Source organism: Pangasianodon hypophthalmus, chromosome 18 (assembly GCF_027358585.1).
Source record: "Pangasianodon hypophthalmus isolate fPanHyp1 chromosome 18, fPanHyp1.pri, whole genome shotgun sequence".
NCBI classification, from domain to species: domain Eukaryota; kingdom Metazoa; phylum Chordata; class Actinopteri; order Siluriformes; family Pangasiidae; genus Pangasianodon; species Pangasianodon hypophthalmus.
Window position 1 is genome coordinate 4,646,763 of NC_069727.1, and position 27,569 is coordinate 4,674,331.

Here is a 27,569-nt window from a genome sequence, read left to right on the forward strand (position 1 = left end):
TTAGCCGTTTATGGAAGGAGTCTCCAGTGTCGGCGCTTGTTGTTATTATTATTTCCCTGTAACAGCACTCCATGCAAATGTTTTTTTCCCGGCTTAATCAGTAGCTAATAAGAAAATCGTTAAGAGGGTGAGGAATTTAAATTTCTATACTAACTGCCTCTGATGATGTCACACTGGGCTTCAGAGTCATCCAATCAGCAGCTTTGCTTTATCTTTTTGTCTCTTTTCTCTCTTTCTCTTTCTTTTTGACTCTCTCACTGACAGTTCTGCAAATTTAGATATATTCAGATTACTGTGGTGTTAGTCATATTTCACAAATACACATGCATACACATACTCTAATATAAAAATTAAACAAATACTCACATATTATACATATTATACATAAAGTTAATGTTAATATATAACAAGTCTGTCCAGTGAATTTTAAGACATGACTAAGCATTGATCAGTATTTTGTTTTAGTCAAAATTATTCTTGTGGGTTTTCTGTATCATTAGAATTACGAGCCAAAAGTCCTTTTTATTTCTTTCCTGGCAAATTCAACAGCACACAGGAATAAATATCACTGTGTGACTTGCATTTCGCGAGTAGCGAGTACCCTACAGTTAGTTCCACATTTTCCATGACTGCTGAAAGCCATATGATGAAACGCACGCCTCTGGGACCGACTGTGACATCAAGCTGCACATCTGTAGCATTAAAGACGCGTCTGTGGCTAATCCCTGAACATGTCGAAAAACATATTTACAACAGTTTGACAACATTATCCCTTCTCCCTTTCGCAGCACAGCCATTCCCTTTGGGGGTCTCCGTGCTCCAAGATCCCCCCGCTGTGAACTGTTTTCCCAACCGTGCCACTGAAATGCTGGAGAAAATAAATATTTTGCAGGGTGTTGTTTTCACAGGCGTAAATCCATGCTCCGGTGGTGTAATGAATTTGTATGACATGGAGATAGATGGGTTGTAAATCATAATTAAGACAGGGAAAACAATGCTGTCAGATAAATATGACAGTGTGTATGACGTGGAGTGGCTGAGACCAGACGGGGATTGTCAATAATGCTAATGCAGGACGGATTCATTTCCAAGGAAACGTTTAATATATTTATTTCCACCTCTGTGGAGAATGTTAAAATGATGCAGAATTCTTTCTTCCACCTGTAGGTCGACCACGTGCCGTGTAGAAGTTGCCAGCACGCACTGCTGTAGTCCAATAAACCAGTTAACTATAGCTATAATTGTAATTGCCTGTTGTGTGTTCACAGGTAATTGTCTCCTAACTCCTGTAAAACATCCTGCTCTTTAAACAATACGCATAAATAAACACAGACGACTGAGAAACAGAGATTAGAGGCAGTCGCTCCCGTGTGGAGGATTTATAATGTCTTCTGTAATTACAGCTCTCTGGATATTAACACTACAAACCACTTTATAAAGAACAATCAGCAAATCACATGGCTATGTATGGAGCAGTCCTTAAGAAAGACAGATAGACAGATAGACAGACAGACAGACAGACAGAAAGCCAACAAGAGAGAGGAAAGGAATTTAAGAGTGATACCACTTTGTTATAGCGCATCGCTGGTGGATTCTCTAATCTGATTGGTCCGAAGGTGTTCATTGATTTTCTATAAAAGCTCTGAAAGAACAAAAGGGTTGGAGTGTGAAAGAAAGAAAGAAAGAAAGAAAGAAAGAAAGAAAGAAAGAAAGAAAGAAAGGGAGTGAAAGAGACATTGAGATGGGAGAAGAAGGAAGGAAGGAAGGAAGGAAGATCATGAGACCATAAGATAATGAAAGAGTGAGAATAAGAGAATTGAAAAAGTGTGAAAAGCAGAAAGAGGGAAAACAAAAGAGAGAGAAAAAAAAAGACAAAATACAGGGAGAAAGAGAGAAAGAAAAAAGACTGTGAGCGATGCAGAAAAATGAAAAGGAAAGAGGCAAACAAAAAAATAAAGAATGTAAAAAAAGAAAGGAAGCGGAGCGAGTAAGGAAAGGAAGGGAAAGAAAGAGAAGGAGGACCCTTCATTGTGCACCTGCGTTTTGTGTTTGTGTGTGTGTGTGTGTCGACAATGTATTTCAATTTCCAATTGGAATAAAAGGTGGAATGAATTTATTTATTTATTTATTTATTTAACACACACTCCTGGCGGTGATCCATCAGAAAGAGCTTGCAGGGTGCCATTACTTTCTTTCCTGTGGAGTCTCGACGCTCTGCACTTGTGCTAGATTAGAGGGTGAGAGCTCGGCCCATCTAAAGATAGCTATTGCTGTGCAACGCAGCGTGCTGGGAAGAGCTTCAGTCAGCTCGATGGGACGTAAAGACCCGAGCAGATGTTTCAGTGTGATTAAAGGTGCAGGAGAGAGCTGATTTAACACACATATCCACTGTAGCATAAACAGAGCAAGGATTTCTAATGCACAGGAAAACTAATAACACTAATAGAAAAGTCTTATACATCTCCTGCTGAGTGGACAAAAAATATAATAACATTGATTTTTTTTTTTTTTAAATAGTTACCAAGATTAAAGTCGCTCAATAGCTGCTTGCCACTGTAGCGGCTCTTGTTATTTTCTCATTACTGCTAGCTAAGTCACCTGAATTATTCCTGAAATTTTTTGTTAATAGGTGAGACTTTAATATAATTAATATACCTAATAGACTGGCAACTCAAACTAGTGTATATGGATGAGTGCAAAAGTTTGCACACCCTTAAGAAAAAGAAATTTGAACCAAAAAAAACCCAAGAAATTTAGGTTAGGTTTTCACTGGTGTACCTGATACTATCATAGGTAACAAAAATGGTGGAATAGTCTACCAAAGATGTCCAAACACCAAAGTGTCCAAACATTTGCACATGCCACAATTACTATTTAATTTTTTATTAAATATAAAGTGCATTAACATTTGCAAATTATTCAAATAGTTTGTTACAGATGGTTTATGTTTACTTCTTTTCACTTCAAAAACCAGGGGTGCTAAAACTTTTGCATACAATTGTATGCTAAGATATTAACAGCGAACGGTTCTTTTGATTTTGCATTATATTTGAGATCACTGTCGTGTTACAGGACACACACGCAATTTAGTTTTAACATCCTGCAATTCTTATTTTATAAAATAGAAATGCATTTTAGTCCTCAATACACCATGGGGGGTACAAACTTTTGCACTGCAGTGTATACATATACAGTTGATTGTTTTCCTATAACAGCATGTCCTGAAGTGTTTTATTCCTCTTACATCACAGCAATTTGCTAACTGTTACAATTTTTGTTTATTAAAGAAGGATACATCACACTTTTTATCCATTTATAGTTATATTTAATATTGTAGTACATCTGTAGAACAAGTTAGTTCCCATTAATCACTGTTCAATCAATGTGTAGCAGCTATATACATTTGGTCCTTCCCCAGCTTCTTTTTTTTTTTTTTGCTTGAATTAAAAAAAATAAATAAATAAAAAAGCGCAGCTCGTCATGTTAGTGAGAAACTGGAAAAAGCGTAAACCCCTCTGTTGGGAAAACTTAGTTACAGCTTTACCTCTGTCTGTTACAAAGCACTGACACTGGAGACTCCTTCCATAAATGTTAAATAAACATCTCCTCACAAAAAACCTTACCATTAAGTTGCTACTATAGAAATGGTAACCTATTCGAACGAGCGCATTCATATAAAGCTGTGATTTACAGCTGCACGTCTACACTACAGAGCTTCTGACCAATCAGAATTGAGCATTTAAAAGCGCTATGGTGTAATAACTAATAAACTTGTAAGTCAGTGTTTAGCCTGACTTTACACTTTTGCCAGTGCATTGATTTGCACATGCAAGTTTTCTCAATCAGCACTTTCAAAGTGTCGATAAAAGTAGCTCAATATGCAAAACACATTTGACACGTTTTTAAATAAATTATACAACTCAGCATATTCAAGAGTAATTAGCAAATATATTCGGTTAATGTGAATGTTAAGTGGTTTCGATTGGGTGTATTTAAGTGCTAAATCACTTTTCACAGCACGTGGTGGCGCAGGTGTTTGGGAGAGACAGGTGGTACGCTGGAGATAGCGATAGTGATGGTGGGAATGGTTAGTGGGGGGGGGGTTGAAAGAAAAGAACATGCTCTGAAAGTGATGGGGGCGTCAGGATGGAACTGCAGCCTCTCTCACAACTGTCGCAGCCTCTCTCGTAACTGTCACTGAGATCTGTGGCAGTGCAGCAAGCGCTACACGACTCAGCCTATCCACTGCTGTCACACCACTGTCACCCGGCACCCAGAGACAGAGAGAGAGAGAGAGAGAGAGAGAGAGAGAGAGAGACGGAGAGATAGAGAGGGAGAGGGGTGACCTGTCCCAGACTGATAGAGCATGAACTTGACGGGTTAGGCTGGCACTATGGAGGGAGGGGGTGTTAAGAATGGTGCAAACAGAGAGAAAGTGGGAAAAAAGAGTAAGAAGAAGTTATGAGTAAAGTATATTTATGCACAGTATTGAGACTCTTTCGCTTTAAAAATCCTTTCAGTCTTAATGTTTAAACCAGTGATGGTTTAATGTTTAGGATTGAGCCAATTTAGCAGCTCTTGACCATAGAGTTTTGTGAAGCAGGACATCATTAATAATGACGTAGCCTCATACAAATCATATCTGACCTACGCTATAAGCTACCATGTAGTGAATTTTTTAGAGTAACCCCATAATAAGTAGCTGGAACTCAACAACATACAGTCATCTAGCATACAGTCCAGCTTTAGACGTTTCTTTGTTCCCAGGTTTCAGCTAAAGTTCCATCTCAGAAACCACAAAAAAGACCTGAAATTAGCCCCAAGAAATGGGGCATTGGAAAAGGCAGGCACACTGTGTCCACTTGTAATTTGTTTGCAGAAATTTATTAGATTGAATTTGATATAAAAAATGATCTTGGTGGCCGTGGAGTATTTTTAAACCAGGCCAATCTGGTAACTCCATTAACTGCCTTGTCCTTTGCTCCTCCCCTGAGCACGGGGCAGTGTGATTCATGTAGTTCTCATATTTGACCACTAGGTGCAATAATAACTCTATGGAAGCTAAATGGGGTAATGAGTGCGCTGCATGATGATTGCACAACATCTAGAAAGATAAGCAGATCAATCGACATCGACTTCTATCTGTCAAATAGCAACATTTTTTTTCAAACACTCAACAGATGTAATGTAATTCTTATTTCAGTGGAATTTAAAATGTACGCAGGTGTGAATGAGGACTTTATGATGAATTGTTGAACAGCTGATATATGGAATATGGACATGCCACCACTGGTACACATTCACATTTATTGTGTATTAATTGTGAATGGATTTCATTTATCCATCTTCAGTAAGCAATTTATCCTGGTCAGGGTCACAGTGGATCCAGAGTCTGTCCCGGGAACACACGGCTTTCATCCCTTTCAGGAATGTTTCGAAGTCTTTAGAAAGCTATGCTCTTAGAAAAGTAGGGTTCTTTGCTTTGTCCTTATTGTGGAGGAACACTTAAAGTTATACTGTGAATTCCCTTTCACACTTAAAAAAAAAATATATATCTTAATTAAAGTGTAAAAATATTACCTTAAATGTAATTAATAAGAGTAATGAATAATGTTATTATTTTATTATAATCACATATGACTGACACTTCACATATGACTGACACTTCACTATAACACATTTATTTAACTAATTATTGTACCAGCCCTTATACCTGTCGAGACAATTGTAAACAAAAAAAAAAATTACAGTTTCAGTAAACAGCCTAGCTTGTTTTTTCCACAAGCACGTCCTGGAGATTTCACACAGTGTTAGTTTGCCTCCCCATGTGGGCTCGTATTGAACAGTAAGGGTCAATTGCAGTGTGACTTACTGAGGGAACTGTTCACTGTAGGAGGTATATGGTTTGGCAGGAGCTCACAGTGAGATCTAAAACTCAGGCATGTTCGAGCCTGAGAAGGTTTAATTTAATCCCATCTCCGGTGTCGAGCACATTTCACCTGGAGAAACGCCACTCAGACACATAAAGTAGGCCAATTCTTTTCATAATACTACCTGGGGGAAGTGATATGTCTGCTGACAATGCGCCTTTGAAATAGTAATTCACCTTATTTTGGCACAGGGGACACTGTTAGCAGATCATGTGCTGATCTTTGAGTTTCCAGCTCTCTAATTTTAGCTTTTCCGAACATTGATTTTTTTTCCCCTTCGTCACACTGTGACCCGTCGGTCCTGTAATCGATGTCTCAGGGTTACAAGGACTCGCGGATCAGCTGTGCAGGGCAGGTGGGGAACATGCTAACTTTAGAAAGTCACGCTCTCTCGGGTTACCGAGCCGCTTTGTGTGGTTTTGAGACAGCTGAGTCATTGAGCAAGGCTGAAAGAAGGAGCTTTAAAGTTGAGATTGTAAAACTCACTGCTCACTGGTTGTACTTTTGTGGCACCTAAATTCAATCCTCCTTTTCAATTAAGCAATAGAACAGTTGGGGTTGTGTTGTTATAGGAAAATAATCAAAGATGGGGTTGTGTGATGGAGAATTACTCTTACCACAACAAAGTTGATTATTTTTCTATAACACCAAATCCTGAGGTGTTTTATTCCTTTTATACCAGCAATTAAATGAACAACACATAATAAATTTTATCCATTTAAAGTTACATTTAATGTCGTGGAACATCTCTGAGACAAATGATTTCTTGTTATCACTTACATTAGAACAGCTTTAACCAATTGGCAGAACATTTACGAACTATTTTGAAACACTGACACTGGAGACTCCTTCCATAAATGTTAAATAAATGTCTCCTTCCAAAAAAAAAGCTTATCAACAGTTATCCATTTTTTTTTTTTTGGTAATTAATAACACATTTTTAATATGTTTATTAATAGTCTTAGGATATGTGAAACAACAATGTATTAGAATTATTTGGCTGAGATTAGTATCAAGCTGTGGTTTAATCCTGGAAGCACATTCTAAATATATAGATTATATGGATTATTCTCCCAAAGGTTTTACATATCATTTTCAAATGAATAGCTAAACCAGTGGTATATGGTGCTGTTTATTTACTGTTAGCAGCAGAAAAGGTCTGATGTCATCCCAACTGAATCAAATAAGTCCAATAACTCGAATGACTTAAATAACTCAAATAATGCAAATAATGAACATAATGCAAATATCTCGATGCTAATAATTCAAATAACTCAACATGCAAATAGCTCAAATATCTTGGATAACACAAATAAATCAAATAATTCCAATAACTCAAATAATGCAATTCTAATATCTCAAATAGCCCAAAAATAACTCAAATTACTTTATTACCTAAGTAATGCAAAAAATGTAATAATGCACATCATGCTAACAACCCAATGCTAATAACTCATATAAGTCAAATAACTCAAATACATCTTACTTTAGTAACTTACTTAAGTAGCTCAAATACTGCAAATAATGCACATCATACAAATAACTAAAATAACTCAAAGCTAATAACACAAATGAGTCAAATAATTAAAATAACTCAATGCTAATAACTCAGATAACCCAAGTTACTCAAATACGTCAAATAACTCAAACTACTTAAAGTAATTAACTCGAATAACGCAAATAATGCACATCAACTAAATAACTCAAAACTAACAACTCAAATAATACAAATGACTCAAATATCTCAAATAATACAAATGACTCAAATAACGTCAACAACCCAAATAATCCAAATAAATCAAATGTCCAATAACTCAAATACCTTAGATAACTCAGACAGATCTTCCATAGCTGGCAATGCTAACTGATAACAGCCCACTGTGCTGATATCTTCCTTTCCTCCTCATTGAACTTTTTAGATTTGGTTCCAAATCAGCAAGCTACCAGCTCTGCTTTTTTTTTTTTTTTGCTAAAATCTCTATTACATCCTGTAGCAATCACTTCATCTACATGCCGTATCACTCCAGATCATTTGAAAACACAGTAATATATGCACCTCCAGGCGATGCACATGGGCCGGCAGGCAGTCCTGTTGACAGATGGGGGCTTTAATATGTTCGGTCTTTGATCACATCTACAGGGGATGCGGTGTTGGAAGAGGCAGATAGACCGTTTAATATATACCGTGTCCCCAGGCACAGTGAAGGAGGGGGGTGCTGGGATGGCGACATCGATGTGAAGCTGAGATGAGGCAACTTGTCTGAGGTGGAGTTGACAGTTTCTGAAATTGCACTCTGAGTTTTTTTGACATTGCTTCTGCTAAATCGTAGAAGGGGAGTTTTATGGTGTCAGGATGAATTTGGGTGTAGGGGGTTTTCACAACAACTCAGGACATTATCAGCATACCATACTGGTATTAATTTGCAGCTTAAAAGTTATATTTTTTCAGGATGCACACCTTGATACTTGCTTCAGCTCCAGGGTTCCTGGTTGCACCAAGGCCTTGGAGAACACTATTTTGTTCTACTGTATACTTGATGGCTCAGAATAACAATAAAGCTATTTACTCTACTCAGTCCTGAGCTCAGGTTACTGTCTGGATGGAGTTTCATATGTTCTCCCTGTGTCCGTGTGGGTTTCCTTCAGGTTGTCTCCCCAAACAACATGCTAAGTTGCCCCTAGGTGTGAATGAGTGTGTGCATGTGTGTGTGCATGGAGCTCTGGCGTTAAATCCAGGGTGTTTTCCTGCCTCAATGCCCAGTATTCCCGGGATAGGCTCCGGATCCACTGCCACCCTTGCCACGATAAAACGCTTACTGAATATAAATGTAAATACGAATGAACGTTACTTGAATATTGAATATTGAATATTGAATTGTAGATTTAAATGAGCTGCTTAAAAAAAAAAAAAGTGGCAGTAATTTCCTACTCCAGTACTGCCTGTAGGATCCTTTAGGAAGTGTACTAGGTCTCATCCTGGTACATCTCCAAATTGTGGTGTCTGTCTTGCTGGATTTTGGAATGTAACCGCTTCCTGATTAAATTCCTGCATTAAAATAATACGTGTGAAAGAGGGTTGAGTAAGAGCAGGTTTGCAGGTGATCACTGTATCTTGGATATGTGTGTGTGTGTGTGTGTTTGTGTGTTTGTTTGTCATTGTTGGGGTGCCCCTCACTAATTTTCCGCCCGGCTGCTGTTAGCAGCAGCGTAGAGAGCAGCGGCCCTGAGGGTGAACCCCACTAGGCGGGGGAGAATCGGGTCAGAGCCACTGGACTGGGTAATGACTTTCCAAGACTCTCCACCATCCTACCGTTCTCCGTCTCTCACTTTCTGTCTCACACACCCACCCACACACACACACACACACACACACTGAGCAAATCTTGACACTTTTCTTTCCTCTTTGTCCTCTTTTCGTCCCACTTTAACTCCCTTTCTCACTTGTTCCTTTTTCGGCGTAATGATGATGGCCAGCTTGTCCTCCTCTCTCACACAGGGCTGTCGGAGTTCGGCTCCAAGTGCTAAATTTAAACCTCGCTTCTTCTCACTTTGTCTCTCTCTCTTTTGCTATGCTTTGCTGAATATTATATATGTCTGTATCTCTAGAGTATAGAAATGTCAGTAATGACAAGGTCTTTTTTGTTAATTGATGTCACTGTACAGACTAATGATTTCACTACGGAGAGGAATTTTCTTTTTTTTTTTTTAAAGGGGAGCAATCAATCATGATTTAATCATACCACATCCAGCACTGACGGATTATTATTATAAAATATGTATTTTCCAGTTGCAGTGTGATACGTCATGGTACGGTAATAAATCTGTGATTCAACATTTTGACCTTTTTTCTATTTCCAAGCATAAGTAAGTACTAAATTTGGAAACTTTTTTTTTTTTTTTTCTCCAGGGTACCAAGAGTACCAAACAGGGACATTTCTTTAGCGTAGCTCATTCACAGCAATGCTGATAATTGATTGGTCAAACACAATCATCTCAGGATTGTCCTGATATTTTTACCGGATATCATAATGCAGTGATCGTTAGTAGTATTATATTCTCGTAATGGTTCTAGAGATTCTACCTGGAACCTTTTTTCTAAAAGGAAATCCTGCAGAGAGACGAATCAAACAGTCCTTTATGGCGCTATATGGAACCTTTTCTTTGTTTATTTTGCTAGTTTAGTTGCTAAAATTTCCTTTCTGGTGCATTTATGGGGCAACATCACCATTTTATCATAAATCCTAAAGTTTTAGATTCATTTTCATTTATTTACCTTCAGTAATGCTTTCTAGTTCCTGATATTCAGCTCAAATTTGTTGAATCAAATTTCTTACACAACCTGTGATCCATGTAGCATTCACTAACTTCAAGTTAGAAACTTCCTGTTCACTGTGTGTGCTCACTACATAGGGTTAAGACAAGATAAATAGAGGACTTAGGGTTCAAGGACTAAGGGTTGTTTCGATGGTTAATGGTTTTAGAAGGGGTTCTGTTTGGAAGGGGTTTTGTGAAAGCGAAACCCTGAGTTGTGAGGTTATATTAAGAGAAAAATAAGCAACAGGTAATTGTTAGTGTGTTTGATAGCACTCTTTTTGTCTTTTGTGTTTTTGTTGTGGTGTAACACTCTCTAGGAAAGTTTTTCAATTATAGAACAACATATCATACTTTTTATCTGTTTATAGTTGCATAGACAAGTTGGTTCTTGTTATCACTTACATCGTAGCCTCTCTTTTTCTCTCTCTCTCTCTCTCTCTCTCTCTCAAAAAAAAAAAAAAAAGCTCATCATGTTACAAAGAAACTGTAACTCCAATGTCCCAAAGAGTCGGAAAACTTAAAGTTACACCTTTAAATCTGACTGGTACAAAGCTCTGGCACTGGAGACTCCTTCCATATATGTTAAATAAACATCTCCACAAAGAAAAGTTTACCAAATCAACAATTTCACACATTTTTAAACTTTGTTTATGGGAAGCATCCTCTATAAAAGTATGAGTTGTTACTATAGAAACGATAACATATTAATTGCGCTGTTGTAGAACAAATTAATCAGCACCTTCTGACCAATCGGAATTGAGAACTGTGGTATAACATACTGTATATAAAGCGCGAAAGGTTTTAATTACGAAAGTTGCATATGCATATTATAGGTTATGCAACGTAAGGACGTTTTTGTGATTTGCAAGAAGATCCCTAGGTGCTTTTTAACTCTTTTTTTAACTAAAAACCATGATTTTTTGTCTATGGATGAGCTTCTAGCACTGACTTTGTCATGCACAGTGGTCTTTTCTTACACCATCACACCTTTTGGACTTGGAGGTTTTACAGCGGAGAGCATTGCAATAAAATGTCACTTAGTCAAGGTTAATCAGAGTAGCTGTAGTTTGTCTTTGTAGTTTGTACAGCTACATATAAGCATGTGATGCACATTCTATCTTATTTTTTTATTCTCTCTCTCTGTCTTTTTCTCTCTCACTCTTTTTCATTTTATCTCCCATGGCGGCTTCGTGCCTGAATAGGCCGCTGCATTTCAAAAGCCTCTCGTGTCCCTTGTGGCTGGTGGAGAGGGACTTTCTGTCTCCTTTCCATTTCTCACAACACGTCTTACTGCGCTATTGTGCTCTGATCTCGTAAGAATATCACACTTTGCCAGGGGAGCGTTTACGCAGCAGAGGTGAATCAGAAGACACTATTGGATTGTAGTAAATACTTAAACGGGATCTTTACCGAATTTGAAATGTACCACAGAACCTTGTCTCACTCAACATACCTTCAAATTCTTTGTCTTTACTTTTCAAAGAGCACACTTAATAAAAAGACTGGCATCTTCTCGCATTGCTTTTTCAACCAGGGCTAGATGATACAATATCATATCAATATCCCAATAAATATTATCATGAATATCATGACACCTTAAACACTCTTCTCTCAATTTGCCCTTGTAAATTCATAGCTGTAGATGCTACATGATTTGCGCAAATGCATTAAGGACAAATGTGGACTTGAGCTAACAGCTAACTTCCATTCATTGTTAGCAACATTAGCATGTTTTGTCAAGCCTATCCTTTTTAAACGTGCTTCCACTTTGCTGTTTGCTAGCAAAACATTGTTGTGACACGTATTAAGTGTTATTTGTCTTATACCACAGCGCTCTTGAATTCTCAATTCTGATTGGTCAGAAGGTCTTGATTCATTTTCTACAAGAGTAGTGTAGCTACAAATCACAGGTTTATATTCTTGCACTTGTTCTAATACTTCGTTTCTATAGGAATACATTAAACAGGGACTTGTCTGGCAGACATGAACACCTGAAAAAATAAACAGAAGTAGTCTCCAGTGTCTAATTGTTTACTTTGTAACAATTAGTAGGTATTGCCCCATGGGGAAGTCTTAAGGACAGAGGAATTTCTGTGCTTTCTCTGTGACATGACAAGCTATGTTTTTGATTTTACCAACTTCAAGAGGCTGGTGAGGGAGCTCCTATTTATAGCTGCTTTAATAACAGGAAATAACTTGCTTTGCGGACATTCCACAACATTATATATAACTATAAATGGATAAAAACTACAACATGTGCCGTCTTTTAACGAATTAAATTGTAATATTGTAATAATAGGCAAATTGCTGCAGTGTGAAAGGAATGAAACATTTTGAGACATGCGTTTATAGAAAAATAAATAATCAACTCCACTTTGTGTCAAGTTGCATCACACCACCCGTGCATTAATTATTTTCCTACATCAGCACACCATCAAGTGTTTTATTCCTTACTGATGAGCCAGTATATCCAGTGTGTGTTAGTGTAGGCTGGATGGTCCAGCCAGAGGAGACCCCCTGCTGTCAAATCTCTCATTAATTATCATTATCAGAGCGCTAGGAGATACACAGCGCTTGGATTAGCCTCATTCATGATTCTTTTAGCTGAAATACTCATCGTGTTTACCATATTTGGAGATAATAGTAGGTTTTTTTGATTCTGTGATGCCATTAGAGTTACTGCATCTGCAGCTCCAGCTCCGTCCTTTCGTTTTTTCAAATTTATACAAAGTGGAGAGGATGAGTGTAATTCGTATGCACCTCAGTCTGAGATCAAACCCGATGTCAGCACAGCACTAATAGATGAATCAGTTGGAGTCCGTTCGAACCAATGTGGAGATGATAATATACATCTGTGTCTAAGAGAAAGCGTGACTCACTTCTCCTCAGTCTGCCAGCCTGCACTCTGTCCTTCTCATATGGACCAGATGGACTGTGTTATCAGATAATAACATCTTATTAGTGAGAGTGTGTGTGTTTGTGTGTAAAACTATCCGAGCCTGTCAACTGTTGGAGAAGCTGTCACATTCAGATCAAAATGCTTTTCGGATTATCACGCAGACCACAGAACCGTGATCCAAATGATCATAAGATGGCCTGAGTAATCCGTTAAGAAAATACACAGTAATTCTACACATGATGTCAGCATTACAGTCAGCAGTGTACAGCACATTCTGTAAGTAAGCGATAAAACAATTCCCGGGATGTGCTGTTACGGGAAAATAATCAACGTGATGAAGAGGAGTTACTGTCACAACAGTGAAGTCAATTATTTTCCAATAACAACACACCCCCAAAGTGTTTTATTCCTCTTCTACCACAGCACCTTTCCAGTCATTACAATATTTATTTATTTATTTAGAGCGACACATCATATTTTTTATCCATTTATAGTTACATTTAATGTTGTGGAACATCCTCGAAGCAAGCTGACACTGGAGACTCCTTCTCTGAATGTTAAATAAACATCTCCTCATAGAAAAAATCCATCATATCCATGATTACGGATGTTTGTTTTTTTTTAAATCTGTTTATGTGGAGCGTCTGCTGTACAAGTCTGTTTCTTCACGTTTTGCGGTTGCTCGATAACATGAGAAGCTGCGTATTTATTTATTTTTTTTGTCTTTCTAACTTGAAGAGAGAGAACACCAGAGGCTGGTGAGGGAACAGCTGTTTATAGCTGCTATAACATAAGTGATAACAGGAACTAACTTGTCTCACAGACATTCCACAACATTAAATGTAATTATAAATGGATAAAACATACAACATGTCGTTCTTTAATTAATAGGAAATTGTTAGTGTTGCCAGATTTGTGTGGTATACATGGAATAAAACCCTTCAGGATGTCCTGTTATAGGAAAATAATCAACTTCAGAGTAGTAACTGTAAAACAGCGTTGGTTATTTTCCTATAACAGCATGTCCCGAGTGTTTTATTCCTTGTGGAAAGTGGAAATGCAGGTGGTTGATTGCCAAGCACATTTCCTACATCTCTCCTTCTGTTTTTGCAACGATTGCTGATCATTTATTCATCACTGAAACAAAACGTTACACTTTTATATTACATAAGGAGAAACTTTTGCTTTGCTAATGATTATGTTTTAAAACAGTCTACTCTGTACTGATACTGTATATAGTGTATATGCAGTTCTACTCAGTTGAAACACACACACACACACACACACACACTTCATTCTCCTGATGCAGCGCGCTGTGCGCGTATATCACAGGTGTGTCCTGCTGTGAGACGGATCATAAACATGTTTTTACACGACTCTCAGGGTATTGCCCTGGTGCTTGTTTATTATCTGTAAAAGCAGCGCCGTTAAATAAAAGCACTCTTAACCCCGCCCCTGAAGGGGACATCGCAATCACACACACTCACACACACTCACACACACTCGCTGTCAGTTCATTCCCCTGCATCGGTGGCGCTCAGATCCGAGACGCACGGCGCGTCATGCCCCCTGTTGGTAATAGAGAGTAATGCTGGAGTAAAACCCAGTACAGATTTATCCAGTCACATCCACTGCACGTGTAATAAAACACTTCGGGATGTCCTGTTGTAGGAAAATAATCAACTTCACGGTAGTAACAGTAATACGATGTTGATTATTTTCCTATAACAGCATGTCCCGAGTGTTTTATTCATTATGGAAAGTGGTAAAGCAGGCGGTTGATTGCGAAGCTTTTGTGGTAGGGAAGGTCGTTGTAATCTTTGACTTGTGGGCGGAGCCTCGTCTGACATCACTGAACACACACACAACACTCTTATACACCATTATTACACACGTATACACTCTTATATTAAATGATCTCTGCTACACCACACCTACAGACAAGTCATGTCACAACTTCACACGTGAATAATTACACATTTCACATGTTTTAGACTCTTTACATGTTGTTTTTCACCTGTAGTGCATGTTTTTTTTTATCACGTATGATTTTCATGCTTTCATGATTTTTTTTCATGTGATTTGTTTATTTTTATGTTTTTTCACATGCTATTTTCACTTTCATGTGTGATTTTTTCACATGCTATTTTCACTGATTTTCACAAGTAATTTTTTTCACAATTCATTGATTTTCACATGTGATGTTTTCACAAGCCTTATTTATTTTCACAATTTTTTTTCACATAATCCATTGATTTATGCGTGATTTTTTTCACATTTCATTTATTTTCATGTGTTAATTTTTCAAATGTAGTGTATGTTTTAATTTTTCACCTGTGTTTTTTTTTTCAACATGATTCGTTGATTTTCACGTGTTACATTTTCACATGTAGTGAACATGGCTTAATTTTTTTTAACCATTCCCTTTTACACAATTCATTGACTTTTTTACATGTTAACTTTTCACATGTAGGGCAAGTGTTTTTAATTTTCACAGCTTGCTTGAGTTTACGTGCAATTTTAGGGCTTGTGAAGGTGAAATGCACATGCGATCACATATTCCTCACATAAACACACATGAAAAACTTCATCACATGTGACACGTATATGATTCTTCCATACACACTCCTGTAATATTCTCTTTCGCTTATTGTAAACTTTACATTTAGATTTAGCTTTTTTCTTTCTGTTCTGTTTTTGACTGAACTCTGAACGCATTGTACCTGGGTGGTTTATTGAATCGGTCACAGAATGGGGAACAAACCGAGTGATTGGCGCTACAAAGGGAGGCGTTCTGATTAAAAACCTTTTCAGACCTGCTTAGAGCGAGGGCTGAGAGAATGAGGAACGATTGTTGCCTCTTAAATCTCCTCCATCCCTTTGCTTTCATTGCGAGTAGATTACTGCACTCCTTTCTATTCTGCCTGCAGAGTTCTTTGCGCTAGGCTGCTTAACTTTACAATACACACATCTAACACACTCTCTCTCTACCTCTCTACCGCTCTCTCAGTTTTTTTATCATCTCTTTCTGGCACATGAAAAGCTTTGACTGAGGCGCTTTCCCAAACAGCCCCGGTTATAAAACGGCTTTCTCTCTCCTCAGCATGCCGCCCTGCTCTACACTGATTTGGACTTAATTGCTACGGAAGTTTGTATAAGTCAATGAGGATTAAGCGGGCAGAGTCTTGAGTGGCAGGCAGGAGGGTTTGAGAAGTAGAGAAGAATTTCTGCTTCTTCTGTACTCTCTCGTCATAACTCTGCAGCACCAGAGATCCGTTTGGGATTTTCCTTCTTCACTGGCTCCTAGTTGGTCTCAGTTCTGAATATTCATTCGATCAAAAGCTATGTTTACAGCCAATCTGAATGAATTCATTCGCATTGCGGATTCCGAATGAACTGGTTATGGATATATGGCTCCTCAAGTGGATACTCTATATGCAGTCTCAGTTTATATTCACGTTACACATAATCCGATCCAAATTTATGCACGTGCGTGAAGCGAGATTCATATACTTATATGTTATAATAACAACTATGATTCCCGTTTTGTGCTTTCAGCTCTTTATACACACTATGCGTGTTTTTAATGAGTTTAAACTGATTTCTGTCACAACAAAACACCATTCCTGAATGTGGTCCAATTCAGGGTGTATTCCTGCCTCACTCCTAGTGTTCCCGGGATAGACTCCCGGATCCACCGCAGCCTTGACCAGGATAATGATAGCGACAATAAATCAATGAGTTACTTGCTCATTAGAAACTACTCAGCTGCAAACTCCTCTAAAGATGTCAGCTTGGTTTTCCTGGGAATATATCAACTTATGTTTCTGAACCTTCCCAGGAAGTAATAATGTCCTGGGAATTGTGCTGTGTCAAACTATACATTCACATTTCAAGCCATTCCCAATTCATTTCCATTAAATTCCTACATGATCCAGGCTTTTAGTTACTGTTTGTGGGAGTGGTTTGGGAAATTAACCTACCTGCAAAAAGTTTATGAATTATACCTGTTTGCCTCTGAGTAAAGTCTCCGAGGCTTTGAGCTCCACAGCTGTAGAGGACCTGCTAGATGAATGAGGCTCTATATATAGGAAGGATGTATCTGTTAAACCTCCTAAACTGGCTGTAGTTCCATAAAGAGGCTTTACAGAAGTTAAATCCAAAACTTTGCCGCATTGCGGGAATAGACTGTTAAATAAAGTTAAGATCGACTAGTAATGAATCTGCTCATCAAATTTTTCATTTTTGATACAATACTGAATATTCAATAATAGGCAGTGAGCTTTTGTGCTGTTTTTACATCAAAGATCACCGGATCAGAACGGAAAATTCAACCTGATACGAGCCCAGAGTTTAGGCCTATATCGGCCCTAATACCGGTACTTGGGGCATCCCTAAAATATGTGTCAGAAATATCAATATTTAAATATGTATTTTTTTTCCTCTCTCTCACAGGTGCACCAGAAAGGAGAAGTGTGAGAGGTCATCTGAGCCGCGCCGCTTCACCTCGGACATCAAGCAGTGCGTCAGGCTGAGCGTCCACCCCAGCAACATCTCAGTGTCCCAGTACAGTGTCACGGTGAGTCCATGCCCGCTAACTCCTTCACATCACACACACACACACACACACACAGTCATTCCTAATGAGGAACACAATCTCGACACTCTCAGTTAAACCATCGGGAAAATATCACTCACTGGTTATGTTGCTGTGTATGTTGTTGCACAAGCTGAAACGTACTTCTTATAAATTATTCAACACCCTGAGAGAGAGAGAGAAAGAGATAGAGTGAAAAGAAAACTGGAAGCAGCCCAGGAGAAACAAGCTGTTTCTTAATCCAGAAATACTAACAGGGCTAACTTTCATTATGGGCCAAATTTAATTAGAAATACCTAACATGGGCAAGATTTAGTAGCTAATTTTCTACCTGCTACATAAATTAGCCAAGTCTCATTAGCAAACAGCGCAGAGATCAGCTAATTTGCTACCTCACTTTGGTTTAGTTTTACACATAATTAAACAAACCAAAGTTAAAAATAGCTAAAGGGTATGTAGGGCTGAAAACATACTCTTAAAACTTCATTCACTGGTCAGAAATACAACAATGGAAGAGCATGAAGAGCGTGTAAAATAAATGATTAGATAATTATAGGAATAAGTAGTTTGAAATGTTTGGGTTTTTTTTGCATCACGTCCAGCGTTTATTTTCTGAGTCCAAATCCCCAGAATGTTTTCACATGGTATTTCTACACAGATTAATCTCTGCACCCTTAGGGCTGTACACATACACTTTTTTTTCTGGTGTTTGGGTCGTTTAATTATGTGCAGTGAGAAGAGAAAACAAACCAAACCAAATAATGAACAAATGAAAAATGTCTAATTTCGCTCTGATTTGGGCTAAAATGTGTGAAAGCACCCTTTGATTTGACTTCAAAGATTAAGTCCAGTCCTGTAGCCATGTTGATATTGTTGATTTTATAAGTAAAACAGTAATGACATCTTCAGAATAAGACAGATTAACCTGTAGTGGTGTTTATCTGTCCCTTGATGTCACCACAGAGTATTGTATGATGAAATTATTCCCACCTGATAGATAAATTCCAAAGCTTTATTCTCAAACAAGAATGAAATCATATTTATTTGAGGTTCATCAAGGCAGCCATATAGAGTTGACTTGGACCTTTTCCCGTAGCCGTATTCCTCCACCTGTATGCTTGGCAGCGTTTTGTAATCCACCAGGTTGGGCAGATTACCCGGGGTGAAAGCTGCACATTTCAAATCTTATTGTTTACTTTAAAAAAAAAAAAATCTAGAAGACACAAAGGCAGAAGCTCTCACAAATGCTGGGTGCTCCTTGACCTTTTTCATTATTAAATATTTGTTTGAAGAGATTAAAGCCCACTCCATTTGCAGAGTCTGCTGGGAGTTGTGGATATTGAAGCTGGAATTTGTTTTGTTGTAGAAAGTAAAGAGACTTTTTTTTTTTAAATATTGAAATGAGTCTAAATGAATTTCAGCCTTATGATTTTCTGAATATGTGATTTGGTTTTGTTAATATGAAGTGGTAGGAGTGTATCAGAGCATCAGAGACCATGTTTTTCCACCACAACATATCCAAAATTCTAATGTTTATACAATCACTGGAAATTCTCTATACATAGGAGATGTACTCAATTTGTAAGGTTATTGGCGAGTCTCTTAGGGTCTAAATGGAGCCAATTCCAATTATGTGGCTAAAGCTAGGTTTATGCTGTATGATGAGAGAAATCTTGTCATCTGACTGCCGCTCATACTACATGAAAGCAGCATCATAAAGATTGCTCAATACCTTGCAACCAGCTGTGCACTAAAGTGACTAGTTCAATGATGTATCTAGATTGTGTAGTTTTGTGCGGTGAATTTCAAAAGAAAAGGTCAAGACAATGAAGGTTGCTGTTGCTGTTCAGTTAGTGCCACATCCATCACCTGGGCGGTGACAACCTAGTTTGACGTTGAAATCAAATTCGTGAAACCTACAGCACGTGAATAATGTTGCCAAGCAACCACACCCTCTTGGTGATCGCAAAAGTGCGTCCTATTGACCTGACAGTGCTAATTGGACTTCTGACGTGTATATCGAGTCATGACCCTGAGTCCAGAAAAAAATGAATGTTGGAAAACCTTAGTAAACAGAGTTACCCTAAGCAAAAGTGCCACACAGATTACAAAAAAAAAACCCACCATTGAATGTCTTTTTTAGCATACCATAAAATCAAATCATATTAAGTAGAAGTTTCCAATAGCCTACTGGGGCCGACACATTGGAAATGTCTAAGCAAACACAGTATTGCAGACATATTTTCATAGTTTCATTTCAACAATGGTATTGTCAATCCATAAACAAGGTTTTCAAGATGTAGTGTTCAAACATAACATAAAGAAAATGGAGTATTTGAAGCCAGGAATGTAGAGTCAAAGCTAAAATCTGTCTGTGATTGGTGTATTATGTTTTGATGGGTACTTGCAAGGAATCTTTGCAGGCATGTTGCAGTTTTTTCTCTTTTTTTTATTTCAGAAAGACGAAATAAAAGATTGTAGCAATCTGCAATTTGAGGTTTTTGGTTCACATAGGCACCAGGATGTTAGAAAAAAAGAGCTGGTAGAAAGCATAATGATATACAGTATTTCTACAGATTTGTGTATGGCAGCCAGTAAAGTATGGAATTTGCTCAAAATTAATGGTGTTATGAATTGCAATGAATATAAAAAGATTTTTCTTAGTGCAGCTGTACCTTTGGGAGAACGACTTTATTCTAAATGAGGCCTCTTTTTTTTTTTTTTTTGGTTGGCCTTTTTTTGCACAGCACTGTATATTTAAACTCTACAGTATAAATATAATATAAATGTCATCCCTGGTACAAATGTGGTTATTTGCAGAAAATATACCTTGTCCCTGCTTCGAGCCCTGGGTAACCTTTTCTGAGTTTCATTTTAATATATATTGAATACGCTGACTTTAAAAGTCTGCCAGGAATGGACAAGGAGAAACCACTCTGTTTTCTTTGTCCCTGAGGGCAGGAGCTGCGACTTCCACCCATTTGTATTTAAACCCCTCTCTGCCATCACAGCAATATATTTCCATTTTAAGTAACCGGTTCTGTATGATGATTTATCAATTTCTTTCGGTGATGCTTTTCACTTGGACGCAAAGGTAATCAGGGAGCAGAGAGCCGTTGCTTCTTTGTGGATTGCATGGAGGCTTTTTGTTTATGGAGCGCGCCTCTGTCAACGTGAAGAAATTTTCATATTCATCCCAGCCGGGCATCTTGAGTTCACCTGCTCGAAATGTAATTGGAGAAATTCTCGGCTTGGCTCTCTAAAAGGGAAAAAAAAAAAAAAAGAGATTAAAATCCCGGCATCAGCTTTTGCATCCAGAGAAATGGAGGGAGGAGGGTATCTTGCTTGCGAGCATCTTCCTTCTCATTAAATAGCAATATAAAAACAGCATAGGTCAGCCATTCTGCTGAGCAAGAGCTGTTACAGCCCTGTATCACGCATGAAGAGCAGAGAGAGACGAGCCAGCGTCACAGCCCCGTTACTTTCTATCAATATGGATATTTAGAGTTGACCTGCTTCACCTACAGTAGGCTGGTTTACAGTTGGCCTTCTATCTGGATCAGAAATGTTCTCAGCATGGACAGCTGTTTCTGATACAGGGCGTACTACACAATTGTTTTCAATCATCTCTTGTTCTAATAAACTTTCACTTTATACTTATGTTCACAACACAGAGCTGCTGTTTGGCAAAAGACCAACACAGTAAATCGAAAAAGACCAGGCGAAATTTTTCCAGTCTTCAACTGTCCATTTTTGCTGATCCTCTGTGCCCACTGTAGGCTCAGATTCATATTCTGAGATGCTTTTCTGCCCACCACGGTTGTAAAGGGTGGTTATTTGAGTTACTGTAGCCTTCCTGATGGCTCGAAACAGTCTCGCTATTCTCCTCTCCTCTGATGTTTTTTGTTTTTCACACCACTCTGTGTAAACTCTAGAGAATTTATTGTGTGTGTCAATATCACAAGAGATCAGCGGTTTCTGAAATAATGAAACCAGCCAAGCTGTCATGAACAACTGTTCCATGGTCAAAGTCACTGAGATCGCAATATTTTCCTGTTCTGATGATTGATATGTTTGATAGTTTGCAAAATTGTTTAAGTTGTGTAATGTAAAAGTGATTGCATAAGTATTCAACCTTGTTTTGTGAAACCCTTAATTGGTTTTTTTGGAAAGTGACACGGATACATGATCACATTTTTAGCTTGCTAATGAAGAATGACATCATTTGTACATTTTGTGAGTGGTAGAGTTTAGTTCTAGCTCTTTTTTCATGACTTTCAATTCAATTGTTATGATTCTAACATTCATTTGATATGCCAGATCAGAATCTTTATTGGACCAGTCCCAGCCCTTGGGCCATATGTTTGACATCCCTCCACTAATGGTCAAATCAGTCAGTCTGCCTCAGTCTGATATATATATATATATATAGTATATTGTATGGAGTAGTACTTAGGATCCTTAAGGAGTTCACGCTAAGTTCAGAATCAGTAAATAAGTGGAAGTTATAAGGGCATTTTCATTTCACTCAAATGTGTAGCAGGATAAACATTTGGCCAGCTTCTGGCTCCTGAAGCTCACGACTGTCATTGAGCTGTATCAGGGAGGCCGAGTCCCTCAGGTGGTTGGACACATCAGGTTTGCCTTGTTAAGCAGAGCTCCTCCAGTGTAGATTAGACAGGCTCTAAAAGCCCACCGTTCAGCTGGCAAACTACACCAGGAGTGGGGAGATCTCCGTGTGAGTCTTGGCTATTGCTCCTGTTCGCAAATGGCCGTCTGTGACCAATAAGGAGATTAAATGAAAATATAAAAGGGAGACAAGGGCAAGAGAATGGAAGTAAATCAGACCTTTCTGAAATAATAGCTTAAATATTAAAGAGAAAAGGTCACAAGGTATAAGGAATGTGTCTGTGTGTGTGTTCAGAAGGAGACAGGGGGCAAGAATGGGGCCATTACTGTCCCATGATTGGATTTGTCCGTATTATTGATTTTTTTGTTTTGCTGTTTTTGTATTAGGTGGCACATTTTTTCCCTGGGGCAAAGCAAATAAAACTGAAATAATCTAGGGAGTTATATCACCAATCTCTCTCTCTCTCTCTCACTCTCTCTCTTTCTTAGTATCTCTCTTTCTTCCGTCTGTCTCTCCTGGGTACAGTGGATCACATTAAAGTCAGTGTGGGCCTACAGATGGTTGGGTTGTATCAGGAGCAGATGGTCATGCTCAGATATTTATCTAACCACACAGTGTATTTTCTCACTTTTTTGGTGGCTGAGGTGCATCTGAAGGTTAAAGCATTTGATTTTTTTTTTTCCTCATAAAAGTAAATGTTCATGCTGTCCTGTTTTGGAGTCAACAAGTGAGAAGTACTTGGTAGAATGGTTGAAAATGGTGTTATATATGAACAGAATGAATTAAGCTTAAACTTATTTGCATTTTGATGATGTTGACTTTCCTCCTTTCTAGCTTGTCCTGGAAGCCCACAATGTTCCTGAGCTCTCCGCTGGCGTGAACTGCACCTTTGAAGACCTGGCTGAGATGGATGGACTTGTGGAAGGCAATCGTATCACTTGCAGCTCTCCCGCTGAGAAAGAGGTCCCACGCATCATTGTAGACCAAGGTATGTCTACACGGGTTCTAAATTATTGGAGCCAGCAATGCCAGTCTTTCTCCTAGCAATGGCACATTTGAATATCTTCAAGTTGGTGTCATATTCAAGGGCCAGACAGTTTTGCCATCCAGAATCAAGTAAAACATCCTACTCTTGACAATACAGCACAAGAAAATAGGTGAACGAGGCTTGGACTTAATAATAAATGCACAATAAGCCTTCATGGTGAGACAAAGAACAGCAAGGTATAAATAGACAAACTAATCAATGGTGAGACACAGAACAGGTAAACACAATAAGGTAACACACAAATAACAGGAAGGGATGGAGACAGGATTAGAACAGAAACAAAAACACATGATGTGAAGCCAAAAACACTTTGTAACACTTGATGGCAAATATCTTGTGAGCATAACATGATTGCATAAACATATGTTTATGCTAATGATGTGTAAAATATAAGCCATTTTTTAAAGAAAGCTGCATACATACATGATTTCTTTTCTTATTTGTGCATTCATCACAATTTGCATGACTCAATTTGTTTAAAAAGTTACAAAGGTAAAAGCTAGGGGTAGGATTGTGATTAGTATTCATAACTCTTCCTCCATCTGATGGATTCTTATGGAATCCAACTCAAACACTAATTCTGTTCATTTCTTTGTCATGAATCTGTCATGAGTCCAGGTTTAATGAGGTAGAAGTGGGATATTGGAGGCAGTGTACTATCTAAGAGACACCCACACATGTACTACTGTCTTTTCACATACTGTTAAAGAATTATTCATCATGCTGCTTGGAAAATACCAATAATTACAGCAATTACATCAATGGTGAGTGAAAATGGCACTGCAAATCAGCGCAGTTGTTGAGAGAGCAAAGTGTCAGCAGGAAAACAGGAGCCCTGGCTGAACTAAGATAAACACATGGCAACCCTTGAAGTCAACCAATTTAACCTCACTCGTGTCTTCACTTACTCACGTGGCACGGTAATTGGAGCGGCTGGATGGGACGATGTGCCCCAGACTCCTGGGAAACCTCATTTGCATCACAGGCATTGAAGAGACAGAGAAGGAGAAAGTGAAAGAAATTGAGAGAGACCCCAGCAGAAATGGTGGTTTACATGCTCTTTTTGTTTCTCATTATCTTGCCTGCAGCTGTTGACTGGTGCAGCAGGGCATGTTTTGTAATTGAGTGAATAATCATTAGCTACACCGGCTTTTCACTGCCATCTTCATTCTTCCTGCAACCCCTCTCCCTCTTCGAGGATCTTTTGGCAGTGGGATTTAAGAGACTTTGGAGCTGAAGTGATTAAATCTCTTCGGATGATGATGATGATGCTCTCCACATCCACAGCTGTTCAGGCGGAGAAACAGTTTTGACAGCATTCATTTCACTAGACGAGAGTGAGAAAGGACAAACACAGTCTCTCTCTCACCCTCGTACCCTCTGTCTGTTTTGCTCATCGCCTTGGTTGGTTAACTTCGGGAATAATTGAAAAGTGCTCACATCTGGGCAGCTGTCATGAGGTGGGCAATTTTTCATCATATGAACGTGTCGCAATGTGACGCTAATAAAGACGCCACACCAGGAAGTCCCCTATTAGGCAAAGAAGAAATGTGTTTATACTTTCCTCAGCTCTTCATGCTAAAAATATTTTATTAGTATTGCAGGTATAAGCTATGAATTATCTTCCAGAAGAGTACAGTGATGCATTATATCAAATTTCTGTCCAATCCTGAGAAATAGCTATTTGAATTTATCTCCGCCCCTATAGGTAACCACACACCATTCTTTCCATATATCCTCAGAACCTTGTCCTGAACATGTCATCGCATGACATCCATCCAACGACTGAGTTATAGCTGTCCTCCCTGCTAGTATTGATTAGCATGTCGCAACCATACTGTATTATATAGAAATGTCAATAGTTTTTGAGTAATTATTGAGGAGCAGATGCCCTTAAGTATTTTGATGCCAGTTTTCTGAAGATATCCAAATAATCCTAGGAATAGTTCACCGAAGTATGTTTCACATATTACGCACGCATTAAATTTGATGGGACGGGACTACATTCTGCAGAACGCACATTTTTATGGCATGAACAAATCAAGAGATTTTCAGTGTACACCTTATTTTATATGAGATATTCTAAGAGAATCTATTGCACAGAGCGACCTGTAGGGTGGCTTTATGACTGCCTGCGAGAATAATGACAGCTTTAAGCATCCTTGGAGATGGAGGAAAAGCAGGCGCCATAAAATATAAAGCTTACCAACCTTCTAGGGCCTCAGTATCTCAAAATGCCTGGTTTAGTGATGCTGAGCCCACCTACACACGGAGGTATAAGGAGAATGAGAAGAGAAGGTCATTTATTAACTAGCTCCCTCATCCTTTCACTATTTCTTTTCTCTTCAGTGTCATGGTAACCATATGTGTCCTGTGTGACTCATTAAGAAGGCACACTCTCCAGGGTGTGTTAGGAGGTCTACACACATATACACACACTCCAGAGATACCAGCCATCAAGGTAACATTTAGGAGGACTAATTAGGACAGATTCTTTGTCAGCCCCACTTTCCGGTGATTGATGAATGATTCCATCTTTGTTGAAGAGACTGAGACAGAAGGGGAGAGAGACAGAGAGAGAGAAAGATGGGGTGCTAAAGAAGAAGTGGGAGATAGTGGGAGTGAATCAGAGGCAGAGATAAAGAGACAAAACAAGAGTGGGTGACAAAGAGAGGTGCGTGCTCTTCCATCGAGAGGGGAGATGTCGGCGTCCGGCTCATTGAATTAAACATGAGGTTCTTCATTAGCGCTGACAAAAGGACACCGAAAATCCTTTGTGCCTCGCATTCATCAACTTGTACAGGTTCCTCCGTCTTTCTTCCTTCCTAATCTCCCTTTTTTAAAAGGACTTTGAAAGACTTTCATGTGGACTTGTAGGTTTTATATTCAAAGGATAACAGGTAACAATGTTGTGTTATGCAGGTGAACTCCAACCCACAGGCTTGCCGCTTTGTTAGGAGGCATAATTATGCAGTTATAGACCTGGAACATACTCTACACATTCATGCCTGTGTCTCTTATGTTCTTTTATCGACTACACTTAATAGTGTTGATTTTTTTTTCATCAAGACTCAATATACAACTGTAGTATACTGTAGGGTAGTGTTTACATGTGTTGTGAGAAATTAGGGGATGAACCAGACTTTATACGTAGGTTTCCAAGTTACAAGTCTACTATAAGTCCTAGTGAAGTTCAGAATCCTAAGTTGTAGGGTCCAAGTTGAGTCCAGACTCCAAAGCTTCAGATTCCTCAAGTGATTATCACTGGGCCACAACCTTTACTCAACTGTAGAATCCAAGTCAAGTCCAGAGCCTTAGATGCAGAGTCCAAATTGTAGAGTCTGAGCCAAGTCCTGGGCCCTAATCTGTAGAATACAAGTCATGTCCAGAGTCCCAAGCTGTAGAGTCTGATTTGAGTCCGGAGTCCCAAGTTACAAAGTCTGAATCAAGTCAAGTTGTCTACTATAAGCCCAATCTGAGTCAAGAGTCCCATGTTGTACAGTCTGAGCTGAGCCGATCTGTAGAATGCTGTAGAATCCAAGTTGAGTCCAGAGTTTTTATCTCTAGAGTCTCAGTCAAGTGCAGAGGGCCAAGTTATAGAGTCTGAATCAAACCCAGACTCCAAAGCTGAGTCGAGGTCAGACTCCAAAGCTGTAGAATATGTAGAGTCAAATCCATAGTCTGTTGAGTCTGAGTTCAGTCTAGAGAATTTCAGAGCCCAGAGTGTGGAATCAAGCCCCAAGCTGTAGAGAGCTAGTTGTGTCCAGAGTCTCAAGTTGTATAGTCTAGGTCAAATCCAGATATCCGGTCTGTAGAATCAGAGTTAAATGCAGCATCCCAAGTGGTAGTCATACTTGAGTGTAGAGTCCCAAGCTGTAGAGTCTGAGTCCAGCCCAGAATGTGAAAGTGTTATCTGTGAAAAAGTTTTTATACAAGTACTCTACAGAATGTTAGCATTCTTTTAGAAGAGTGTTTCTAATCTGATCAGTTTAACGGGACGAATCATTTTACTTGATCTCTTTGTATCTAAATAAGAAAGACAAGAAAGGTCAATGATGATGGAACACAGTCATTTATGAAGGGTGGGTAGTGTCACCTGGCATTTTAGGACGCATTCAAGGTAATTAGAGTGCAAAACTCAAGGTGCAAGT

General features: G+C 38.7%; 1 protein-coding gene across 4 annotated transcripts in view; it reads left to right on the top strand.

Moving 5' to 3' along the window:
- plxna4 (plexin A4) overlaps positions 1-27,569 on the top strand; it is a 314,198-nt gene that overhangs the window by 200,737 nt on the left and 85,892 nt on the right. For all 4 annotated transcript variants that reach the window (XM_034313188.2, XM_053241745.1, XM_053241744.1 and 1 more), the window contains exons 6-7: positions 17,599-17,722; positions 23,205-23,358. In XM_034313188.2, coding sequence (XP_034169079.2) covers positions 17,599-17,722; positions 23,205-23,358 — 278 coding nt within the window. The remainder of the gene's footprint in view (positions 1-17,598; positions 17,723-23,204; positions 23,359-27,569) is intronic.